At 37.9% G+C, this 23,373-nt stretch overlaps 1 protein-coding gene across 5 annotated transcripts; it reads right to left on the bottom strand.

Moving 5' to 3' along the window:
* Window positions 1-27: 27 nt before the first annotated feature.
* On the bottom strand, window positions 28-11,242 carry GLT1 (NADH-dependent glutamate synthase 1). 5 transcript variants are annotated; one of them, XM_021970576.2, is made up of 22 exons: window positions 10,365-11,242; window positions 10,153-10,272; window positions 9,656-9,769; window positions 9,169-9,321; window positions 8,939-9,039; window positions 8,740-8,836; window positions 8,134-8,243; window positions 7,740-7,843; window positions 7,395-7,574; window positions 6,957-7,300; window positions 6,784-6,854; window positions 6,231-6,700; window positions 5,265-6,134; window positions 5,009-5,163; window positions 4,746-4,907; window positions 3,049-4,635; window positions 2,498-2,716; window positions 2,124-2,392; window positions 1,691-1,996; window positions 1,328-1,595; window positions 852-1,109; window positions 28-728 (listed from the first exon to the last, which is right to left on the bottom strand). In XM_021970576.2, the coding sequence occupies exons 1-22, from the start codon at window positions 10,725-10,727 to the stop codon at window positions 426-428; spliced, it is 6,624 nt and encodes a 2,207-aa protein (XP_021826268.1). In that variant the 5' UTR covers window positions 10,728-11,242; the 3' UTR covers window positions 28-425. The 5 variants fall into 5 exon arrangements, with proteins under 5 accessions (XP_021826268.1, XP_021826269.1, XP_021826272.1 ...); XM_021970577.2 differs by lacking the exons at window positions 8,939-9,039; window positions 9,169-9,321; window positions 9,656-9,769; window positions 10,153-10,272; window positions 10,365-11,242 and adding an exon at window positions 8,545-8,679 and having other exon boundaries at window positions 8,762-8,836; XM_021970580.2 differs by lacking the exons at window positions 8,939-9,039; window positions 9,169-9,321; window positions 9,656-9,769; window positions 10,153-10,272; window positions 10,365-11,242 and adding an exon at window positions 8,619-8,679 and having other exon boundaries at window positions 8,762-8,828.
* Between the last annotated feature and the right edge of the window lie 12,131 nt (window positions 11,243-23,373).

Genomic DNA, 23,373 nt, shown 5'->3' with positions numbered 1-23,373 from the left:
GTTTGGTTGATTTTCTGCTCTTAAACATAATAATAATTCCCCATCATATATATAATCTTAAATAATTGGTGAAGAACCAAAACTGTACATTATTCCTTTAAAACAACCACGCAAAAAAGACCCGGGTAAAACTATAAACAAAGAAATACTCTAAAACCTATACCCAGGCTCCGCTGAAAAAACTACTTTCATTATGCCAGAATAGAAAGGCTTTGTTGCCCCCAAAGTGAAGCCACCTCCTGCTTCTGCTGTCCCTTCTGGCCTCAGCTCCATCGCATCACGAACAAAGTGGTTCACCCATGAGGCTAATCAATCTTGAAACTTCCTTCCAAAATTGAAACAAGCCATATGTTTCTGTGTCGCTGTCACTGTATTTGCTTGCTGCTGTCTTGGTTCTTTAGTGAAAATCTTGATGATCATGTCATCTATGTCATCACTGTGTGTTTGCTACTACCTGTGCTCCTCTTGCTAAGATCTTGATGCCTCTTCAAAATATTTTCATGGCTCCCATTGCTAATGGTGTGGTCTTCTTCTTCCTCAATGGAGAGGTATTTGTCAACCTGTGCAGCAGCTTGCCGCCCCTCTGAGATTGCCCACACCACCAGGGATTGACCACGCCGGCAGTCCCCAGCTGCAAATACCCCATCCACATTGGTTGAGAACCGACCATACTCCGCCTTGTAGTTTGAGCGATTGTCACGCTCCAACCCCAACTTCTCTGCTACCTTCTGCCAAACCAAACACAAAGTAACCAGTGAGAAGAAGAAGAAAAAACATGATAAATATTTTACATAATGTATTTGAACTTTTAAGCAACTTGAACCAGTGGAATAGCAATTGAAGATACTAACCGCCTCAGGTCCAAGGAAACCCATTGCTAGTAGGACTAGGTCAACCTCAATGATCTCCTCAGAGCCCTCGATTTCCTTGAATTGGAACTTCCCAGTAGCATCCTTCTCCCATTTGACACGAACCAGCTCAAGTCCTTTCACAGCCCCATTCTCATCTCCCACAAATCTCTTAGTAAGCACCTCATAAGATCTTGGATCTTTGCCAAACTTAGCTGCAACTTCTTGGTGCCCGTAATCTACACGGAATACACGAGGCCACTGCAAACCCAAAATAAAGAAAATAAATAGGCGAGACATCTAAGGAAACACATGACTAAACTCAATGGCATTTCTTCTATTTAAAGCAAGCAATCCAACTTCATGACATTTCATAACCTAACGTGCATGCAGAGAACCACAAACAATGAAATTGACATGCCAAGGAAATCACAAATGGATCCCAAGAAAAACCAGACAAAAATTCACAAAAATCCAACCTGTGGCCAAGGGTTTCCTGGAGCCCTTGTTCGTGGTGGCTGAGGGAGAAGCTCCAAATTTATGATGCTACTACAGCCATGTCTAACGGATGTTCCTATGCAATCAGTGCCAGTGTCACCTCCACCAATTACCACAACTTTCTTGCCCTTAGCAGAAATATAGTTACCATCCTGAAGATTGCTATCTAGTAAGCTTTTGGTGTTTGCGTTAAGGAAATCCATAGCAAAATGAACACCTGACAACTCTCGCCCTGGTACAGGAAGGTCCCTGCACAAAAAAATGAATTTTAAAAAAAATTCACTACTGTTAACCATATTCAAATAATACCTTAGACACAACAACATTACACAATTATAAGTTACCTTGGTCTTGTTGCTCCTACTGCTAAAATAATGGCATTATTCTCCTCTCGAAGGCGATCAAGCGAGTACAAAGGATCATTTCCAACACTAGCATTAACCACAAAGTTGACACCTTCCTCAGCCATAAGGTTAACCCGCCGTTGAACTATATCCACTTTGTCAGCCTTCATATTAGGAACTCCATACATCATGAGCCCTCCAATTCTATCAGCACGCTCATACACAGTCACCATATGGCCTAATCTGTTTAGTTGATCAGCAGCAGCTAGACCAGCTGGTCCGCTTCCAACAATGGCAACCCTTTTCCTGTAATTATAAACATATCAAACTGATGATTCATGCATAGAGAATCTACAAAATGAAAAATAACTCAACATATTCTGACAAGACAATCCAAGATAGCATCGCTCTTAGGCTGAGAAGAAAAGTATACCCAGTTCTCTTGAGAGGAGGTCGTGGAACCATCCAACCTTCCTCAAAAGCCTTGTCTATGATGGCACATTCGATGCTTTTGATAGATACAGGATTCTCAATAATACCCAGAACACAGGAACCTTCACAAGGTGCCGGGCAAACTCGACCGGTAAACTCAGGGAAGTTATTTGTCTCTAGAAGTCTCTCTAATGCTTCATGCCACCTATTCTGGTACACCAACTCATTGAACTCGGGTATTTTGTTACCAAGAGGACATCCAGAGTTCTCCTGCAATTTTATTTGAAAGATCAGAATTAGTAGAGACAGTGTATCCGTAACTAGATAATGCTTGATAACTAGCAAAATGGGTCAAAAAAAGATACAAGTTCCTACCTGATGGCAGAAAGGAGTGCCACAGTCCATGCAACGGGCTGACTGAGTCTTTAATAGTGGTCCAGGTTTAGTTTCCTCCATAACTTCCTTCCAGTCATTCATCCGAACATTAGGATCCCTATATTGAACGCCCTCACGCTCATAAGAAATAAAACCGCGATGTTTGACAGCATCGCTGACCTGAGAAGGCCTCTTCAATATTTCAGAATCTTCTACCGTCTGCAAATATAACTCTCATATTAGAACCTTTTTAGATTATGCAATCCGTAGTGCTTACCAGAAAGCAAAATCCAAATAATCAAATCAATATTTTTGTGTACAAATGTGACCCAAGTGGGCTTGTAATGATATGAAGACTTTCTTCAATTGTGCCAACAGGAAACCATGTCAATACTACACAAAGATCAGAGAATTGAGGTTCCACATATTAATGACAGTAGTAGCATAGTGAGTGAGAAAAGCAACCGGAAGGAAACCAAAAGTTAAAAACATAGAGAGGAGGGGGGGAGGAGGCAGAAGTTCTCAAATTTAAGAGTAAAAAGTTCAATTACCTGATTGGATTTCCCATTTAATGATGATGCAGCTGCCAACTTCTTAAGTTCTTCAAAAGCATCTTTCTCAATTAACTCTGGTTCGTCTTGCTCAGCTTCATCAACAGCATCCTGTTTGGAGGCTTCGTCTTTCATATTTGCAAGAACACGCTTGTACTCTCTTGGGATAACCTTGATAAACTTAGGCAAAAGATTGCCAAAATCAGCCAGTACTTGACTGGCCAGCAAGCTGTTTGTGTGCCGTTGATGCTGCTGTATCATCATTTTAAGGGTCATCACATCTTCTTCTTCAAGTTTATCAAGATCTACAAGCTCGAGATTGCATCGGGACCGAAATTGTCCATCCACATCAAGAATGTAGGCAATACCACCACTCATACCAGCAGCAAAGTTCCTGCCAGTTTTCCCAAGCACCACAACAGTGCCACCCGTCATGTATTCACAACCATGATCCCCAACACCTTCAACAACTGCCCTAGCCCCAGAATTGCGAACACAGAATCTTTCTGCTGCCATTCCATTGAAGTATGCCTCTCCACTAGTTGCACCATAAAGAGCAACATTACCGATCACAATATTTTCTTTCGGATCAAACTTGCTTTTCTTGGGAGGATAAACTACAATCTTTCCACCTGACAATCCTTTTCCAACATAATCATTGCTGTCACCTTCAAGCTCAAGAATGATACCCGGGCACAGGAATGCTCCAAGACTTTGTCCTGCACTTCCATTGAATTTTATATGGATAGTGTCAGCAGGAAGCCCTTCCCTGTTGTAACGTTTGGTCACCTCATGGCTAAGCATTGTCCCAACAGCACGATTCACATTGCAAATAGTTGTTTCAAAGTATACAGGAAGAGACTTTTCAATAGCAGCCTTGGACAGAGAAATTAGTTTGTGGTCAAGAGCCATGTCCAAACCATGATCTTGTTTCTGGACACAATATTGTGCAGCGTCAGGCCGAAGGTCTGCTGCAGGTCTAAGTAATAAGGATAGATCAATGTTATCAAGCTTTTCATTGTTTCTAGTCACTTCTTTATCGACTTCAAGCATATCTGAACGACCAACCATCTCATTTAAAGTACGGAAACCAAGCTGTGACATTATTTCTCTCAATTCTTCTGCTACCATAAAGAAAAAATTAATGACATGTTCTGGTTCTCCTGCAAACTTCTCACGAAGTACTGGATCTTGGGTTGCAATGCCAACAGGACAGGTATTCTTATGGCACTTCCGCATCATAATGCAGCCAAGAGTTATGAGGGGTGCTGTGCTGAAACCAAACTCTTCTGCACCAAGAAGTGCGGCTATGGCAACATCTCTTCCAGTTTTTAGTTGGCCATCTGTCTGAAGAGTTGTGCGACCGCGAAGATCATTAGCAACCAAGGTTTGATGTGTCTCAGCCAAACCAAGTTCCCATGGAAGCCCAGCATTCTTAATACCCGTCCATCTAGAGGCCCCTGTGCCTCCATCATGTCCAGAGATTAACACATGGTCAGCATGCCCCTTCACAACTCCACTAGCAACTACTCCCACACCTACTTCAGATACTAACTTTACGCTAATTCGAGCTGCCGGGTTAGCATTCTGCAGATCAATGAAATAGAATTATGATCCAAATAAAACATGCATTTAGTAATGGGAGTGAAACAGGGGAGTGGGAGCACGGAAACAGCGAATACAACAAGGGAACATACCTTAAGATCATGAATTAATTGAGCAAGGTCTTCAATCGAGTAGATATCATGATGAGGAGGTGGACTGATGAGACCCACACCAGCAGTAGAATTCCTTGTAACAGCAATGTCTCCAATAACCTTGTGCCCAGGAAGCTCACCTCCTTCACCAGGCTTGGCCCCCTGTGCAACAAATAAATTCAGTTAAAATTCAGTTAGGTATCAATTAACAGGAATAGTGCACCAGACATTAGCATTTAGATTTGTATCACAACTATATATACCTGAGCCATTTTTATCTGCAGTTCATCAGCATTAGTAAGATAGTAACTTGAAACTCCAAATCTGCCACTAGCAACCTGCTTAATTGCACTCCTCTTTGGGTTTCTTGAACCATCTGGAAGTGGCTCCATACGAGATGGCTGCTCACCTCCCTCACCTTTAAGAAAAAGCAATATAATTCAATAGCAGTTAATATAATAATGCAACAGTGTGAGATGATAGAAAAAAACAACGCTAACAAAGATTTAAGAAGCAAACCTGTATTTGACTTTCCTCCAATTCTGTTCATAGCCATGGCCAGTGTGGTGTGTGCCTCCAATGATATTGATCCATAACTCATAGCACCAGTGCAGAACCGTTTTACAATCTCACTGGCAGGTTCCACTTCATCCAAGTGAATCTTCTGCTCTGTGCTTTTAAATTTCAGAAGACCCCGGAGATTGCAGGCTTTGTTTAATTCATGAATGAACTTCGAGTATTCTTTATATGCAGCCACACTGTTAGTTCTAGCAGCCTCTTGAAGTTTTGAAATAGCGAAGGGATCATTTAGGTGAACCTCACCACCTTTTCTCCAATGATAATCCCCAGGATTTGGCAGTGCAACTGCTTCTGCACTTCCTGGAGGAAAAGTTCGAGATGGAAATGCCAACTCGTGCATATGAAGTTCATCGCGAGCAAGCATCTCAAATGTTGCACCCTCAACTCTACTAGGGGTTCCTGCAAAGCACCTCTCAATTACTTCTGATGAAAGACCCAAAGCTTCAAAAATCTGTGCACCCTTGTAAGAGGCTAAAGTGGATATCCCCATCTTGGCAAGAACCTTCATCATTCCATAGTTGCTTGCTTTGAAGTACTTTTTAACCAGTTCATCCTTTGAGTATATTACACCATTAGCTTTTGGTGGGATCTTTCCGTCAACCTGCAGTCTCCAAATGGCTTCTATAGCCAAGTATGGGCAGATAGCATCTGCACCAAAACCAACTAGTGTACAGAAATGGTGTACTTCACGTGGCTCAGCAGATTCAATTATCAACCCTACTCTTGTGCGTTCAAGATTTTTAACTAGGTGTTGATGAACAGAACCAACAGCTAAAAGGGAGCTTACAGCAACACGCTTTGGGGAGAAGGCTACACATTGAAGGAGCGACAATTAAATATGACATAGTTTTCAATAAAGTACTCATTATTTTCAACTTAAGGTAATATAAATGACAAGGACAATACCTCTGTCTGAAAGAACGAGTGTGGTATATCCCTTCTTAATTGCTTCATGTGCTTCAGCACAGATTCTATCCAAGGTCTCCTCCAATCCTTCCCTACCACGTTCCTTGGAATAAGTTATATCAAGAACTTTGCAACGCCAACCTCTATAGTTCATTTTTTTTATTGCTTCCATTTCTTCTATGGTTAAAAGAGAACCTTTGAGTGAGAGACGATGACATTGTTCTTCAGTGGTTTCAGTCAGATCACCCTCCGGACCAATCATGCATTCCATAGAAGTGACTACCTTCTCTCGGATGGGATCAATTGGAGGGTTTGTTACTTGAGCAAACATTTGCTTGAAATACTCAAATGTAAGCTTTTCTCTGTTAGACATAACAGCCAATGGGGTATCATTTCCCATTGACCCAAGAGCCTCTACACCATCTTTTGCCATGGGAAGCAACAACATTTCCAGGGATTCAACTGTATAGCTGCACAGACGGTAAATATATCAATTATATGATAGTCAAGAAGGCTAAAACATAGGTAGGACCATAGGATAAACATCACATACCCAAAAGCTTTCAATGGTGCCAATAAACCATGGATTCCCATGTTTTCCATGTTTTCATCATCAGTAGATGCCTAGAAGTCACAAATGATATATCAAAGTAAGAATCGACAACAAAATAATACCTAAAGAAAAACGAAAAAGGCTACTTGGCATAAATGGTTAAGTCAAATTACAGGAATAACTCCCGCAATGGATGGAGGGACCCTGTCAGATTCTTGAACAGAAGCTACTATGTCCTTGAGCTCAATCTTTTGCCTTTCAAGCCACTCCCTGTATGGCCTTGCCAACGAGTATTGCTGCTTCAAAGCTTCATCATCTACAACAATATGATTCTCAAAATCCACCAAAAGCATCATTCCAGGATTAAGTCTTCCTTTCCTACTGACATCTTCTGGAGGAATGTCTACTACACCAACTTCACTGGCCATAATAACTCGTCCACTGTGGGTAACATAAAATCGACCAGGCCGAAGTCCATTACGATCCAGTGTAGCTCCCAAATAGCGACCATCAGTAACTGCAACAAGTATTTGTTAAGACGAATGTACACAGCAGAACTAATGCAAATGTATTTCCAAGCAAATCAAAAAAAAAAATCCAATATATATTACATGATATAAGAGCTGGCCCATCCCATGGCTCCATGAGAGATGAGAAATATTCATACAGCGCTTTCCTATGAGGATCCATGTTCTTGTCATTTTGCCATGCTTCAGGAATCATCATCATCATAGCTTCAGGAAGGCTTCTGCCAGCTTGAACCAGAAACTCAAGGACACCATCAAAAGCTCCTACATAATGCAAAAGTCAAATTTGCACAAATTAGATACAAACTTTAAAATAAAAACAAAAATTATGCTACCAACATCCGGCAAGAAAGCATATACTGATTTATCCACGTATTTACAATAATGTAGCAATGCATGCACATGCTAACTCAAATTTTCTAAATTTACCTGAATCGGAAGAACTGGCATCCACAATAGGTAACAGCTTCTTTAACTCATTTCTTGATAGACCAAGTTCCTTACACTTAAGCAGTCCCTCGCGCGCCTTCATCCTGAGTGTATTTTATAAGAATGTCAGAAACTTTATTTTAAAATTGTTAAACCTGAGGGAGAAGCAAGTGATACTTAACCAGAAACTCATCTCGAGTCATCAAACATTGATGAGGCACTCAACTCATCAAATGAATGAGCATGCGTGCTTACTTACAAGTTCAGCATGCTATAAAGTCCTCTTAAAATGGTAAAGTCAACAGGCTATTAAATTCACGCAAAAAAGGTACATATGTTACAAAACCAACTCCTACCACTTACGGATGACAAAACTATATACTCAAAAACATACCAGTTAACATTTCCTTTAAGGGTGTTGATTTCTCCATTGTGGCCAATGACACGCATAGGCTGAGCACGATCCCAGCTGGGAAAAGTATTTGTTGAGAACCGCGAGTGTACCTACACAAATAATCAAAAGAACCGATATTGTCATATACAACTCCATATTCTTTATTCAGAATATGGAAATCCGATGCTAAAAGCCTAAAACCACACACGAGAAATTGTGTTCAGGCCGCTCCAATCAGAAGTAAACTGCAGTGCAAGTACAAATTGAAATCCTAATCTATACTTCGACCAAACACAATTTCCTTTTCACCACTCGTGTGGAATTTTCATCCTCAACAACTCATCATAGAGAGCACCGCACCAAGTTTCTGCAAACATGATTACTTGATAATGAGGTTTCTTACCAACTCACCCAATGCATCCAATCCAGCATCCAATTTCAATTAGTAATCAAGGGAGTGGAAGAACTTAAGAGATCATTCAAACCTCAATGCCTCAGAAGTCATTCCTCAACCTTGCATCTCTTCAGTTACTGGTTGTTCCCATGCTGTTTGTGGAGTATTGAGTTAGTGGAGAAAGAAAGAAAGTGAATGGATTATATATTTACCAGGGCCATGTAGCTCGTAAACCTTTCATTGCCAAGATCTGCAAAATAGTAATCCTTCAGCTGAATGGGCTTCAGCTGACCTTTGTAAACAACAGTCCTACATAAAACGAAGTAACAGAAAGAATCAAAATATGATCACATAAATAATAAAACTTGTTGGAAAGAAAAACAAAATATGCTAGATATCTGAAGAACAAACCTTGAGGAAAGGGAACATATATAGAAGTCTTTAGCACCACCATGTTCAAGGTTTAATGCAGCTCGGATGGCAACCATTGAAATCCTTCTGAGTATGTACATCTGGAAAGAAGGAAATGCAAAAAAGTATCATAAACATAGTATTAGGTACATAGGGAATTAAGCTACTCATTTCTCCAGCCATTTGTTTCTCTAAACAACTCCAGATTACATCTGGATTAGAACATATACCTGTCGCTCGAGGTCAAGTTTTGACCTTTGAGTTGGGGTAAGAAACACTTGCTCAATAACAGGTTCTGTCTGCAAAGCAGACTTCCCCAAGTCTGAGTTATCTGTCGGAACAGATCGCCATCCAAGAACAGTATGTCCAAGAGACTCTGCAACCTGCAAATATATGAGCAATATTCCCATGAATTCCACTACCAGACTTCAACATCACAAGTAGACATAGCGATTAACACCAAATGATAAGAAAAGAGGTCCACCAAACAACATATAGACATGCAAGATTAAGATGTCGCTGCAAAAATCTATTTGATTTCAAAAGATCAAGCATTGTCTTCTGTTGTGCACCAGAAAACATTTTGGACAGATGTGTAACTGCTCAATAACAAATTATGATGTGATCCTGTCTTTTTCTTTCTTTTGGCTAAGCAATGAATATGGACATATGAGTTCGACAATGTCCTAATAGCAAACAATGGAATCGTGAAATTACCTTTGTAAATACATTTTTGCTTTCTTCTCTTCGACTGTCGGATGTGGGCAAGAAGAACATTCCAACAGCATATTCCCCTGCCGGTGGAAGCTCAAATCCAACATCCTTGGCAACCTGAGAAACAGCAAACGCAACAGTCAGAGCCAAAATAAACAGAACTTGGTGACCAACTGTATCTACGTAGGCAGAAATCCAAGTGGATATTTTCCCAACTATAAAGCAAACTATTTTCATCCGGAAAAACAAAATTAAAAACACTGAAATATTAAGAGATCTCATATTTAACAAACGTTTCTTTTTCCTTATTAGCTTCCAAAAAAAAATATTTTTTTTCACCGAAAACTAGCGAGCACCTTTTATGTATGGGAACAAAAAGAAAAAAAAAACTCATTAAAATCCGTCAAAACAAAATAAAATACGAATAACTCAAAAATACATCACGAAAACCAAATTCGAAATAGAAAAATCTATTCATCTTAAAATTAAAGATAATATACCTCCTTGTAGAAGTCGTGAGGAAGACCGACGAGAATCCCAGCTCCATCACCAGTATTCGTTTCACACCCGCAAGCTCCTCTGTGTGCCATGCGCACCAACATTTCCAAAGCATCCGTAATCTGCAATACCATACAACCACACACATCAAATCAATCCCCAAAATCTCGCATATTACATGCACGTGCGTATTAGTAATTTATACGACGCCTACCGTTTTGCGGCTGCCTTCGCCGGACAATTCAGCGACGAAACCAACCCCACACGAATCCTTATCGAACGACGGGTCGTATAGGCCGAGGGGTTTCTGAGGAACGGCGGAGAGTAAGGAGCGGACGACGACCCGAAGCTTGGGCGAGCGGCCGGGACCGTCGGATCGCCATAAGTGGAGCTTCTCGGATCCGGCGGGCCGCAATCGGGTCCCGAAGAACTTGTTGGCCAAAGCCTTGGTGGATTTCCTGGTAGGCGAGCATGCGGCGGCTCTGCTCCCGAGCCTCGCTATCGGCGTGGCATTGAGCTGAGATGCGAGGGAAGGTTTGGTTCGGAGTTGAACAACGGAACCAGAGCTCGCCAACATTATTCAGAAAATCAGAAAATCGGATTTGATTCTTCTGATTATGTGTGCGTGTATATAAAATAATATTTAATATTTAATAATAATAATGATTTTGTTGAATCTGTAGTGCTTTTTCTTATAGGAGGAATCTGAGTCCTTAAGAGTTTGTTTTGGAGACTGATACGGGATTTAGATCCAGATTAGAGAAGAAACTCAGGCTTTCAGGCAAAGGTGAGATCTTCAGCGGAGGGACGACGACGTTTGGGGGGACGCGATTTACGATGGGTGGTAAAAATATTGTAGACTGAGTTTTGGAGGAAGAAAAATTTGGAAGTTGAAGGAGAAAAGGTCAACAGATTGGCCGGTATTTCCTATGCCTCGCTAGTTCTTGATCTCGATTTTCCCGGAAAATGAGCGAGAAAGTGAGAGAAAACTGAGGGAGGGAGGGAGGGAGGGAGGCAGGGGGCAGGGTAGAGTTGCAGCGCACCAGCAAATATGTGAGTCGGCCCTTCGCTTTTGGGTTCTCTAAGAAGAGGCAGAGCGGTGTTTTATAGAGAAAACAGAGACAGGTTTTTAGAGAGAGAGAGAGGAGTATGGTGGTGGTGGGTGTTTTAGTCCTAGAGAGAGAAAGGGGTGTGTGGGGACCACAGGGACGCTAAATTTACCAAGTCCTACCTCATGCTCACTGTTTTTAAGTGATAGGACAGCTCAGAATTCGTAATTATGCCACGTGTACAATGCCCTATGCGGCACGCGACAGCCGCTCATGGTGGGCCCCGCTGCAAATACTCAGATAGAAAGATCATTTAATTAGATAAACACATCGAAAGGGTTTTGTTTTTTTTCTGTTTTTGTAAGGCCGCCTCCTTGTTCTTTCCGAGCCTACCCAACCCACTAGGTCTGGCTCCGAGCCTCCGCGGTAAATAAAACATTTTCACTTTACACTTTTTTCCCCCATAACAAAAGGTAATTCACTTTAGACTGGAACTCTTGTCAATTTGGATAATATTTGGAGTGTCTTTTTTATTGTGCCAAGACAGTTAACGGATTTTGATTAATTTTAAGGAAACTATGTTTCTATTAACCGACAAATGTTTTCGGTGTGTTCCCCTTTTGAATGACCAGTTAGACCTTGTAATCGTTTCAAAAGGCTTTACGTATACTTTAGATTACTAAAATTCTATGGAAAATATGAAGGTGATTATAATTAATTAATTAATAGTTTATATGCATATTTAAAATTGCACACTGGAAAAACATTATTTTATAATGACTCATGTTGTAAATAAATAAGTGAAAAAAATTTGATTGCAATGAATTTAAGAAATCAAACATCATTTATCTTGAATACGTTGTCCGTATTACAATTTTAAAATGTGAAAAACAATAAATACTATTTTTTCTATGTATTGTGATGTATATATTGTTGAAAATTAATATAGAAGGCAATGCAAATTATAAATAAAGATCAATATTTCCTCTAAAATAATGTCTCATGAGTGAGGTCAAAGTGGTTCTTATTATATCTCCACTGTTTTTATATTTTAATTGTGTATTAATTATGTAATTACATAGAATATGAATTTTAAACTGGGGGTATTTCAGTAAAATAACGTAGTTCGTAGTGATGCTATGAGTGACGATACGCGGCCAATGGTGCGTGATGATTCTTACGCGGCCAACAGTAACAGCCAGTTGGTTTTATTTCAATTTTGCAATGCAAATGCATATGTAGAAATTTAATTTTGATATTCTAGTAATCTGCTTTTAGTCTATCTGACTTTGATGATGACGATTGATGGGATTAAATATTCAACTTTCTTCTTGACTATCCATCCACGGCAAAATTATTTTCCCATTTTCCGTCCATAATTTTGAATATTTTCTAGTGCTTCAGATTTGTTAACTTTATTCACTAAAATCTGATTTGGTAAAATATCGTCTATTAATTAACTTGACAAATAACAAGATATAATATTTTGAAGATATTTAATTATTTCGGAAATGGATAAATGTAGTCTAACACTCATATTTCAGGATTTTCAAAGTCTATCGTTTAGTTCATTAATTGCTTGAGTGAATGAAATAATGTACGTGATACTCAAATCCCGTTTGATTCACGAAACAGATTTTAGTGGAATTCACTTCCCATGTAATTTCCTAAGAGATGGGAAATGGATAAATGTAGTCTGACACTCATATTTCGGGATTTTCAAAGTCTATCGTTTAGTTCATTAATTGCTTGAGTGAATGAAATAACGTACGTTATACTCAAATCCCGTTTGATTTACAAAACGGATTTGAGTGGAATTCACTTCCCATGTCATTTCCTAATGAATGAGAAATGAAATATTCTTTTCCCATGTTTGGTAATACTGGGAAAATAACTAGGAGATATATCACTTTTTTTTCCCATGTTTGTTTTGAGTAGGAATGGAAAACAAAGTTAGTATAATTTTCCAATTATACCCATATTAAATCAAATAAAAAAAAGAATGTATTTAATGATATATTGTAATTTCAAATTGTTAATAGGTACAAAATGGTCATGAAAAATGTGCATTTAATGTTGGCTCGTTTTCCCAAACTTTCCCATGAGGAGGGAAAACAAAACCCAAGTTGGGAAGTTGGGAGGAGGGCTTCACTTTCTCCCATACTTTTTCATGTGCAAGGCAACAATTTCTCATGCATGTACTTACAAAAATGGGAAATCAATTGATTTCTCATTCACAAGTCTTCTTTCCCATGAACCAAACGAGACCGAATTATGCTTCCTTTTTTTAAAAAAAAAGTACAAATGATAGTCTAAACTACAGGAGAGCATTGACTTGTAAACCACAGGTCTCAAGTTTGAATCCCCACAACATTATAGTTGTGTGTGTATGTGTGAAATTATGCATATCTAAACATGGGAATCATACATATGTTAATATTTGTCAAATTATCTAGCATGTTATATTATAAAATAATCAATATAAAATCCATTAATAATGATTCCTATTCATGATATTATTAGATGTTATCTCAAATATCAAAATAAAAATTACCTTATATATCACTTAAACGAGTAATTTTTATTATTATTTTAAAGCCAGACATTACAATGGGGTAACCTTTTCACAGCAAAGTTACTCCACCATTATAGGACAAAGGTATCGGTGAATTTTTCCTTATAGGGCATATTACAAATCTCCAAAATACATTTACAAACGAAGAAAATATGTGTCGCTAACTATGAATTGCATGTTTTTTCATCTCTTTGAGACATTTTAGCAAACACTTTACCCTCACCATGGCATGAATAAACTTTACACCTCACCTTGACTACTTTGCCCCGCATTCTTAATGGTAAAACTTAATTAGCTACTTCGTTATTAATTACCTTTTACCGCTTAAGATAAAAATATAATAAAATTTGCTCTACTCTTCCTCTCCTTCATTTTTAATGGTCAAAGGGAGTCATCATCCTCAGCAGCACTCGTGGCATTGCAGTCTACAAGCATTGTATCTCACGTGTCGTTACCTAATCCCACGTCCTAATCAGCCTAATAGGATTGTTGTAGGAGAGTCAAGCCAGCTGTCAAAGAAGGTGAGCAAATGATGAAAATTTTGAATAAGTTGGGGGTACTTTTCGTAAACTAAATTATAAGGACTCCTTTGTATCAAATATGTCGAAAAGTACGGTTGCTCAACTTTTCCTCCCCAAGTGAAACGCACTCTTCATTTCAATGCATTCTGAAATCCTGTAAAATCCTCGCAAATTCCGAAATGTTTAAAAAATTACCGCCAACCAACCAAGGCTGTAACTCGAAAGATTCGTCGCTTTTCCTGATTGACACTTCCGTCCGTATGTCGTTTGTTTTGTTTTGTTTTTTTTTCCCGATACTTGAAGTAAATTTTTTTTTTTTTAAGGAAACAACAAAAACACGAGGTGGGATTCTGTAGTCACCAAACCCCTATGTGGTGTTGGTAGTTTGATTTGAACCCAAGAAAAAAAGCTGTTAGGTAGATTATTAATTGCTAAAAGTCAAGGTGCAACGTGGACTTTTCTGTCCCCCCGTATATAGTTACGCTACAGCCATTCACTGAATGGGGACTTTTCTACTTAAGAAGAATTGTTTATTTTACGAACCCTACTGAAATTCTGATTTTAATTGCGTACGTAGTATATACGTGTACGGTTAACAATTTAACAATATTGAAATTTAATATAACACAAACACTTAAAATGCATTTGATTGGTTTTATAAATTATATAAAATACAACACAAAATAATATTTCAATATAAGTTATTTGTATCACATGTATTGATCACTTCTCTAATACAAGTTTGTCTCAAATATATTATTAGAGAAGTGGTCAATACATGTGGTATAAATAATATTATTAAAATAAAAAAAGATAGTTTAATATTGACGTGATAAATATTTAATGAAATTATGATCGTTATTTTTATTTGTGTTATATTATTATTATGCTCATAAGTCATATTCCTACTAAAACTTTACTCAAGCAACGACGAGGGTATGCTTTGTGGGTTGTTATCAGCAAGGAAAGGGAAAAATGAGTAAAACAAAGATATGATTTGTATGTACATGAGATGTATATCTACTCATTTTATGGTAGTAGATTAATTTATAGCACGTCAAAAGATAAACATGGTGACTCAGATTTGGATAATTTCCGTATTTTCTTCAAAATAAATGGTGTATAAAACTTGAAACTCTGTGGTTATAAATGGAATACGAAATTAGGAATATTTATTTAGCGACAAAATAATATTTTTCTTTTATTTTATTCTTAAAAGAGCAATGGAAATTGATTGGGTAGTGATGGTCCAGAGAACGCAGTGCACACGGGCAGAAGAAGCACGTGTCAGTGACAGCTACGCTGAGCTGAACATTTTACCATATTCGATAATAATGAGTGCTGCTGCCTAAACTGCCCAATTCAGTTCAATATTTGTTTTGTGACTTTTGTCATTTCTGTCAGTCAACAGTCGGAGAAAATAAAATTTCATCAGAAAATTCAACTGTACATCTTGTCTTTCGAATTCACGTTTCTTTTTTATTTACTTTTGTTTATTATTCTTAACAGCAACAGGAACCCAATTAAACTGCTTCAACCAACCACTCTACCTAATTAGGAGTGTGCTAAGCACAAACCTAAACGATTTTCAACCAAACTTAGTCGTAAGCTTCATTTCATTTTTCTGGTTTACAAAGAGTATCAAAAGTGAACTTCTATGTCACACACACACACGTATCATTACTCGTGTTTGAACGTTCGTGCTAAATTACGTGATGAGAGATATAAATACTTGCTAAATTGTTGACATTAGGCACTACCACTGCTTATTACACTATTAATATAAAATCTAAGTTGGAAAGGATTTTCCAATTTGTTGGCTTAATTATTACAATCGAACGTCGATCGATCTAAAGCTTTTAATGTCTAGGACCCATCACCATACACAACTCCTAAAAAATGATACAGATCGATCATGGCGGGTCCACAGCAACACGTGGTTGAGTGAGTGATTCTTTGTTGTAGCATTAAATATAGTTTTGTGAATGGGTCCATTTTGCCACCATCACAGTGACAGTGCCGTGACATTTTTGAAGGCTCTCTTCTCTACCCAGCCGAATGCCGTGCCCCGAATCGAACTTAATAAATGAACACCTGAATTAGTCTTTTTAATACTTGATTAGACATGACTATGACTCTAATTAATTAAGGTGATCCTTTTCTTTTTATTTTGTTATCATATGTAACCAAATTAGGCTTAAACAAATGAGAGAATCTACTTCCATGATCAACTTAATTAGCCGCCCACATGTGTGGGAGATTCTTCCTTTAAATATTCAGATAATTATCAGCCTAAGATTTTGGGTTTGTATAGCATAAGATTCTTTTTCATTGTTTGGAGAAGAATACCAAAAAGAAGAAAGAAAGCCCTTTGAGGTAAATGATCAGTCCATGATAAGTACATTAGGGTTTGGGGTAATTGACAGTTTTTGAGTTTTGATATATCCCTCTCTCTTATTGGAAATATTTCAGATATATATTCGTAGGCGTCGAATTTTAGTTAAAGAAAAACGGAGAAGTTTCATGAACGAGGTATATGCTAATGGGGTTTTTATTCGCGTGATTAGTAAGTAAATTGTTTCAAATAATCGAAGGAACCTCTCTTTTAAGAAAATGAAATGAATAATTGAAGGAACCCACCATCAAAAGTTTGATAAGTCAATTTAAGAAGATGGAGCATCATGATCGTATACATCATACATTTCTAAATATCCAGTCTAATCCACCCCACCAAATAAGGTCATATGCCTTTATTCCATTGCAATTATTTGATCTCTGTTATTCTTTCTTATTTAATCTATAATTTATACTGCTTTCTTCTGATGGCCTCCAGGTTTTGTACCATTGTCAAATTTTCCAGGTTAACGGGCCGAGGGCCCACTCCAACAACACCGATACTGTCCCCACTTTACCACCTGCACAATCCTCAGGTGTGGGGTTTTATCACAAAAGGCCTCGGTATTAGTTGGAGTGGGGTAATTCTATTTAAAGTGCTCTTTCTCATTCCCTCTCTCCGATGTGGGACACAATTGGTTTCAACACTCCCCCGCACATGAGACCCCATTTTGTGGGTCACACGTGGAGATCCACATATCGGCAACCACGTGGAGCCATGTAGGGACTCACCTATCGCGCGGGGCCAAACGGGGACCCACCCATCACATGGCACCTTTGGCCTACATGGAGCCAAATGGGGACTCACCCATCACGCGGGGCCAAACGGGGACTCACCCATCACGTGGCACCTTTGGCCTACATGGAGCCAAATGGGGACTCACCCATCACGCGGGGCCAAACGGGGACCCACCCATCACGTGGCAAGTACGGGCCCGCAACCTGGCTCTGATACCATGTCAAATTTTCCAGGTTAACGGGCCGAGGGCCCACTCCAACAACACCGATACTGTCCCCACTTTACCACCTGCACAATCCTCAGGTGTGGGGTTTTATCACAAAAGGCCTCAGTATTAGTTGGAGTGGGGTAATTCTATTTAAAGTACTATTTCTTCTTCCCTCTCTCCGATGTGGGACACAATTGGTTTCAACACCATGCACTATGAAAACCTCCCTTGGTTAAGCCACACTTAATTAGAATATTATCAAATGTCGGGATGTGGTGGTGCCCTTGCAGAAATCGATATAAAATTCGTAAGAGTATCTCGCAGATTTAAGTTCATTTGGAAAATTTAAAAACAAATCAGTCTAGTGTCTCATATCAATGTTTTTATTTGTTAAAAGATCATTTTTGTAATGAATAATAAATAAATAAAAATAAGGTATTATGTCCATCTGTCGTCATCATTGATGGTATTCACATAAATTTGATTGGGAAAATGGGAACGACAATGATGCCTTACCTGTGTATTGGTTGACATAGCTTTAAAACAAAGGGCTACTAGCAATTCATGGAAGGAAGCTAAATAAAACAAAATATTAACAACCACAATTATTTTAAATAAACACTTATTGGATTAGATCCCAGTCCCGCACAAGTCAAATCGTGGTTTTAAGTCATCACCTAATTCTTTTCAGTAGGGCTTAGTATCTTTGAGAGTTCGGCATTAATATTCAACTAAAACAGCTCACTAAAAAGAAAAAGAAAAAGAAAAACCCTATGTTTATCTTGTAAAAATGCGTTTAAACACAAGTAGTTTATAACTAATTCAGCCAGGTGCCCAGGTTTTAGGGGAAAAAAAAAAAAAAAAAAAGAAGAAGAAAAAAGTCGCACCTACCCCCAAGGAAAAACCTAAAATTTTCTTTTGCTTTGGTCTTATATGAAAGATACCTACTACCTATCAACCAATAAGAGTAGCAGTCTCTAGTTCCTTCTCTTTTTATTAAGAAAATGCAGTACGTCACGTGCCAATGGTAAAAAAAATTGAATTCATGTGCTGACGCCAGGTTGGCGTCAACGCTGACGTCACAACCCTCAGGCAGGAGAACAAGCTGATTTTGCCTTGGACCTTGTTCGGGTTGATGGAGCCCACGTCTTGTTTGGACTGCATTTGCGCGCTAGAAGCGCCTCCACGTGCCTAGGGGCCCTCTTGCCCGGGCTGTTGGAAGTGCTCTAAGAGTAGCAGTCTCCAGTTCCTTTTTTGTTTTTTTTTTCCTGATTAAGAAAATGCAGTAAATGAAAAAGCCCGAAATGCAATATTTCAATACACAAACCTAACTTGTTTAAAAGAAAACATGGGTACATTGAAAAAGCAATTCAACTTGAGTGCAAGGGTGGACTTATTGCCCTGGCCAACAAGTCTAATCCAATGGTAAAATTAGTTTTACGGAAAATCCGAACCAAGATAGAGAGCTGAGGAATGGAGTTTGTTGGAACCAAACCTGCCGGTACCAAGTTGCCAACCAAGCAAAGGGGAAATTCGTTACATGTCTTTCATCGACGAATAAACAAACGGAAGAGGAACATAAAAAATAAGGCAAAGTTTCTCTCTCAGCATATTTTGTAAGCTCCGCCTCATTATAAAGTAATCATGTCATCATACTCGAGGAGCAATTAGAACAAGAAAAAGTTGGATCTCTCATTTAACAAATGCAATTGACCAGAGCTCAGCACCAATATTTTAAATCGCTAAGCTCAATAAATCATGCGTGCACCTTAAAAAATGGTTTCTGAACAGTAATAAAAAAAAGGGTATGCCGCATATTTTATCCTAATAATGACATATTTGCCTAAGATTATGTGATTTCAAAATGTTTAAATAGGATTGTTGGACTTGTTCATTGATGAGGGTAGTTGCTTGTCCACTAATGGCATGGCTTTGCATGCGAGACAAATCTATGACACATTGATTAGCAAATGTAATTGTCATTTAGCCTTGATTAGCAAATGTAATTGTCATTTAGCCTCACAAGCATTGAAGCATGACATGGAAATATATATAATAGTCAGTTGGGCAAGTGGTTCCCATGTAAATATATAATAGTCAGTTATGCGTTTCGTATTTCCTTCTTCTTTTTTCTTCTTTTTCTGCCGTGACTCTTTTTTGATAAGAATATCAAAAATATCATGTCGTTGAAAAAGTTGCATGAAGCATTTCCATATAAACCATAAACCAAACGGAAACGAAACAAACTGGACTTGTTTAAAATGGATATCAATGTCTTTACATGCGGCCTCAAGGAGATAGAAAGCTACTTGTTCATATACCTAATATTGGAAAAGAGAGGCAATTGGGAGAAAAAAGAAAACATTGCTGATTGAGACAACTTTTTTTTTGTTTGCAATTGAGTGATGATAAGTAAACTTTGGTTTTGACTTATTGATGATTAAGAAGAAGAAGAAGGTGGTTGTTAATGAAGAGTATGTATGTGTGTCTAATAATTTCATGGGTCCCATAAGGAAACCTGCATTATTGGAGGTCCCATGGATTTTACAAAATTTTTGGTGAAGTGTTGTTGTTGAGGCAAATATTTGGGTCCATGTCCATCCATCGAAGGCTATAGCCTATAGGGAACAAAAGCTGAAACTTACACATGTGCATGCATTTCTCTGAAAAAGAGAAGAAGAAGAAGTTGATGCCAACTCCATAAAAAAAAAAAAAAAAAAAAAGTTCATTTGGTGATGACGCTCATACGAAGCTAATGAGGGCTCCGTTGGCAACTTGGCATGTTCATGAATTCAGACACTTTGACTTTAGACTTTAGAGAGTTGCTTGTTTGATTTGGGGACTTTTTAATTGGTTATAATGCGTAATTGAATATTAGAGATGCGGCTTCTCGTAGCAGTTGGCGTTGGTTTTGTATTTTACATGAAATCCATAGTTGCAGACATCAGAATTAGTTTGCAAATGCAGTCTCTGTGTCTGTCTGGCTGGGGTTTGGACTTTGGAGGTTAAGATCCCATGCGCTGCGTCATACATCCAGTACGTAGTTGATATAATGAAACCAGATCCTATGGTCTTGCTTCGCTTTATTACAAAGCTAATTACAAATAAACCATGTTAGCCTCCTATGATTTGTTCATTATAATCAGAATCTGTTATTGACACTGTAAGAAAACAATCAAATACAAGCGTGTTTTTTTGGTCAAAGTTTGGAAGGGAACATGAGACTACTCTTACCGCTAAGCTATGAACCGTTAGCACTAAATAAAAGTATTAGACAACTATTTTAGAGGGTTAATAATTTTTTTTTAAAAAGAAAGTCTTGAGACGTGTTTTAAAATATGCATTAATTTTGTCAAAATTTAGAAAAATAATAAGATTTGGCCGTTTGAGTGGTTTTTTTTTGTTTTTGTTATTGTTTCGGGGTAAGTGGCCGTTTGAGTAGTTGAGGAGTCTTTTCCTCATGCTCATTACTCCTTCATAGATTCCAAGAGTCAATGCTAACTTTTGATGAATCCAACATTTGAGAGAAAAATTGCAACTTCTTGCTCATGGAGCTATCAATGTGGCGTCGAGCTTGTGGTTGAGTGAACTTTTTAATCTTCTCATATTAAATACCTACTTCAACAAAAACAAGAAAAACTTAAACACGTAATTTTGTTCAATGTTTGGAAAACATGCCTTATATTTATTAATATCATAATTCAAATTAGAGTCCGTCTAATAACGTTTTTCGACACTAATTTTATTATTTTCGGCCATAATATAATACTTACCCCAATAAATATTTTGCCTAGTGGCTTGAATTATTTAACCAAAAAGAAAATACTGGGCATAAACAAGAAAATAAACCCAAATTGGAAGAAGGAAAAAATGCGGAGACAATTAAGGTGGTGGTGGTCATTGGTAGGAGCAAAGCCAGAATGGAACCAGTGTGTTCCCAAGCCCCCACTCCATTTTTATCTCTTTTATTTGTATATAATATATAATATTACGGTATATTAGGTTAGTTTTAAGATATTTACCCTTAAAATAAAATAATATATTAGATTCTTTTCGTCTACAAATTAACCATCAAATTTCTTGATATTTCTTCTACTCATCTCACTTAAATCTTCTAGGTTAGTTTATGAAACTTGCATTAAAAACTCCTAAAGTTTTAACCTTTCTTTCTCTTCCTCTTCCTCTTCCTCTTTTGTTTAAGCTTTGTGAATTTTTTATTTACCTCGTATTTTTTTATGTATAAGTTGGGTACTTTAATATTGCGCTTTATGAACTCTTTATTTTTCTATATTTTTTCTTTGTTGGAATATAAATTATTAATTTTTAAGTCTTTAATATTGCAAATGATGAAATTAGTATTTAACTAATTTAAAATATGAAATTCATGATAATTATGAAGAGAATACAAGTTTTATAAAAGCCCCCCTCTAATGTGAAATTCTGGCTCTGCCACCGATCATTGTTCAACTTGAGAAGGTGTATGGGAGTGGTATAACTTAACAAATTGCCATTGGTACATGACCATCCAATAGCTTTATTTTTATTTTTATTTTTAATTTTTGGTTGTTGGTCAGATAGCATCCAATAGCTGAAATGAAACTTCAATGGGAAAAGGACCATTTACTTGGTGCCTGCAGGGCCCAGTATTAATTCTGTTGTCATGGCCTGCGTTTTAATCATGGTCAAATAGTTGGTTGTATATATAATTGTAATTTGCATTCTAATTAAATGCTTTTTCGAGATTTGCACAGTGGAAAGTGAAGATTGTCCATTAAGAAATGAAAATGTACTCTCTCTCTCTCTCTCTCTCTCTCTCTCTCTCTCTCTCTCTGTGATACCGAATCTGAGACAACCACACTTGCAACCTCAGATTATAATAGCTTTGGGTGCAAGCAAGTTTCAAAAGAAGCTTCTTTAATTAATGATTAACATGCTTGATGTATAATTAATCTGTGTACTTTAAACTTGCTTCAGTCCCTATAAGAAAGAGAGGGAAAAAAAACTAGCTTCAGTCAAGATCAACTCGTCCACCGAAAAAAGTTGTGAATTCTTGATTGAGACTAAGCCAATTAACGCATAAATAATTTGTGACAGCAGCAATAAATGAATCCAACTAGATGCTAGATAGGGTGGTTTTGAGGGAGCATTTTTGCTCACCACTTTAATCATAGGTGTACCCTCACCACCATCCTCAATGCTTGACACGTGTCCATAGATATAATCATGATTCCATAAATACAAAGCAAAAGTTAACTATGGTTATGTCTATGGACACGTGTCAAGCATTGATAATGGTGGTGAGAGTACACCTATGGTTAAAGTGGTGAGCAAAAATGCAACTTGGTTGGTAGCTTTGATGGTGGTGGCGGCTCATCTCATGGCTCTCTCTCCAATGGGTAGATACTAGATGGTGGTAGGTTTGGGTACTATGCTCGTTGATGGACCATGCATTATGAGTGGGTAGGTTGCTGAAAACTATTTAATTAGGAGGATCTGATGGATTAATGTGAAGCTAATCTAATGCTTACTTCCTCCTAATCATAATTAATATATAAAAGTATAATAAGGTCACCATCGTGAATCATGAGGAGGTGACTAACTATTCCCACCAACCCAATTACCCATAATAATTTACGGGAATTCCCATTTAGCTTATTTAACTTGAAGTTTCCCTCTTGCTTTTAGCTTTTGATGGGTCAAAAGCAACTTTTTTCTTTAAAATAAGTGAAATTAATCC

Source organism: Prunus avium, chromosome 2 (genome assembly GCF_965620075.1).
Source record: "Prunus avium chromosome 2, drPruAviu1.hap1.1, whole genome shotgun sequence".
In the NCBI taxonomy this organism is placed as follows: Eukaryota; Viridiplantae; Streptophyta; class Magnoliopsida; order Rosales; family Rosaceae; genus Prunus; species Prunus avium.
This window is presented reverse-complemented; position numbering and strand designations above follow the sequence as displayed.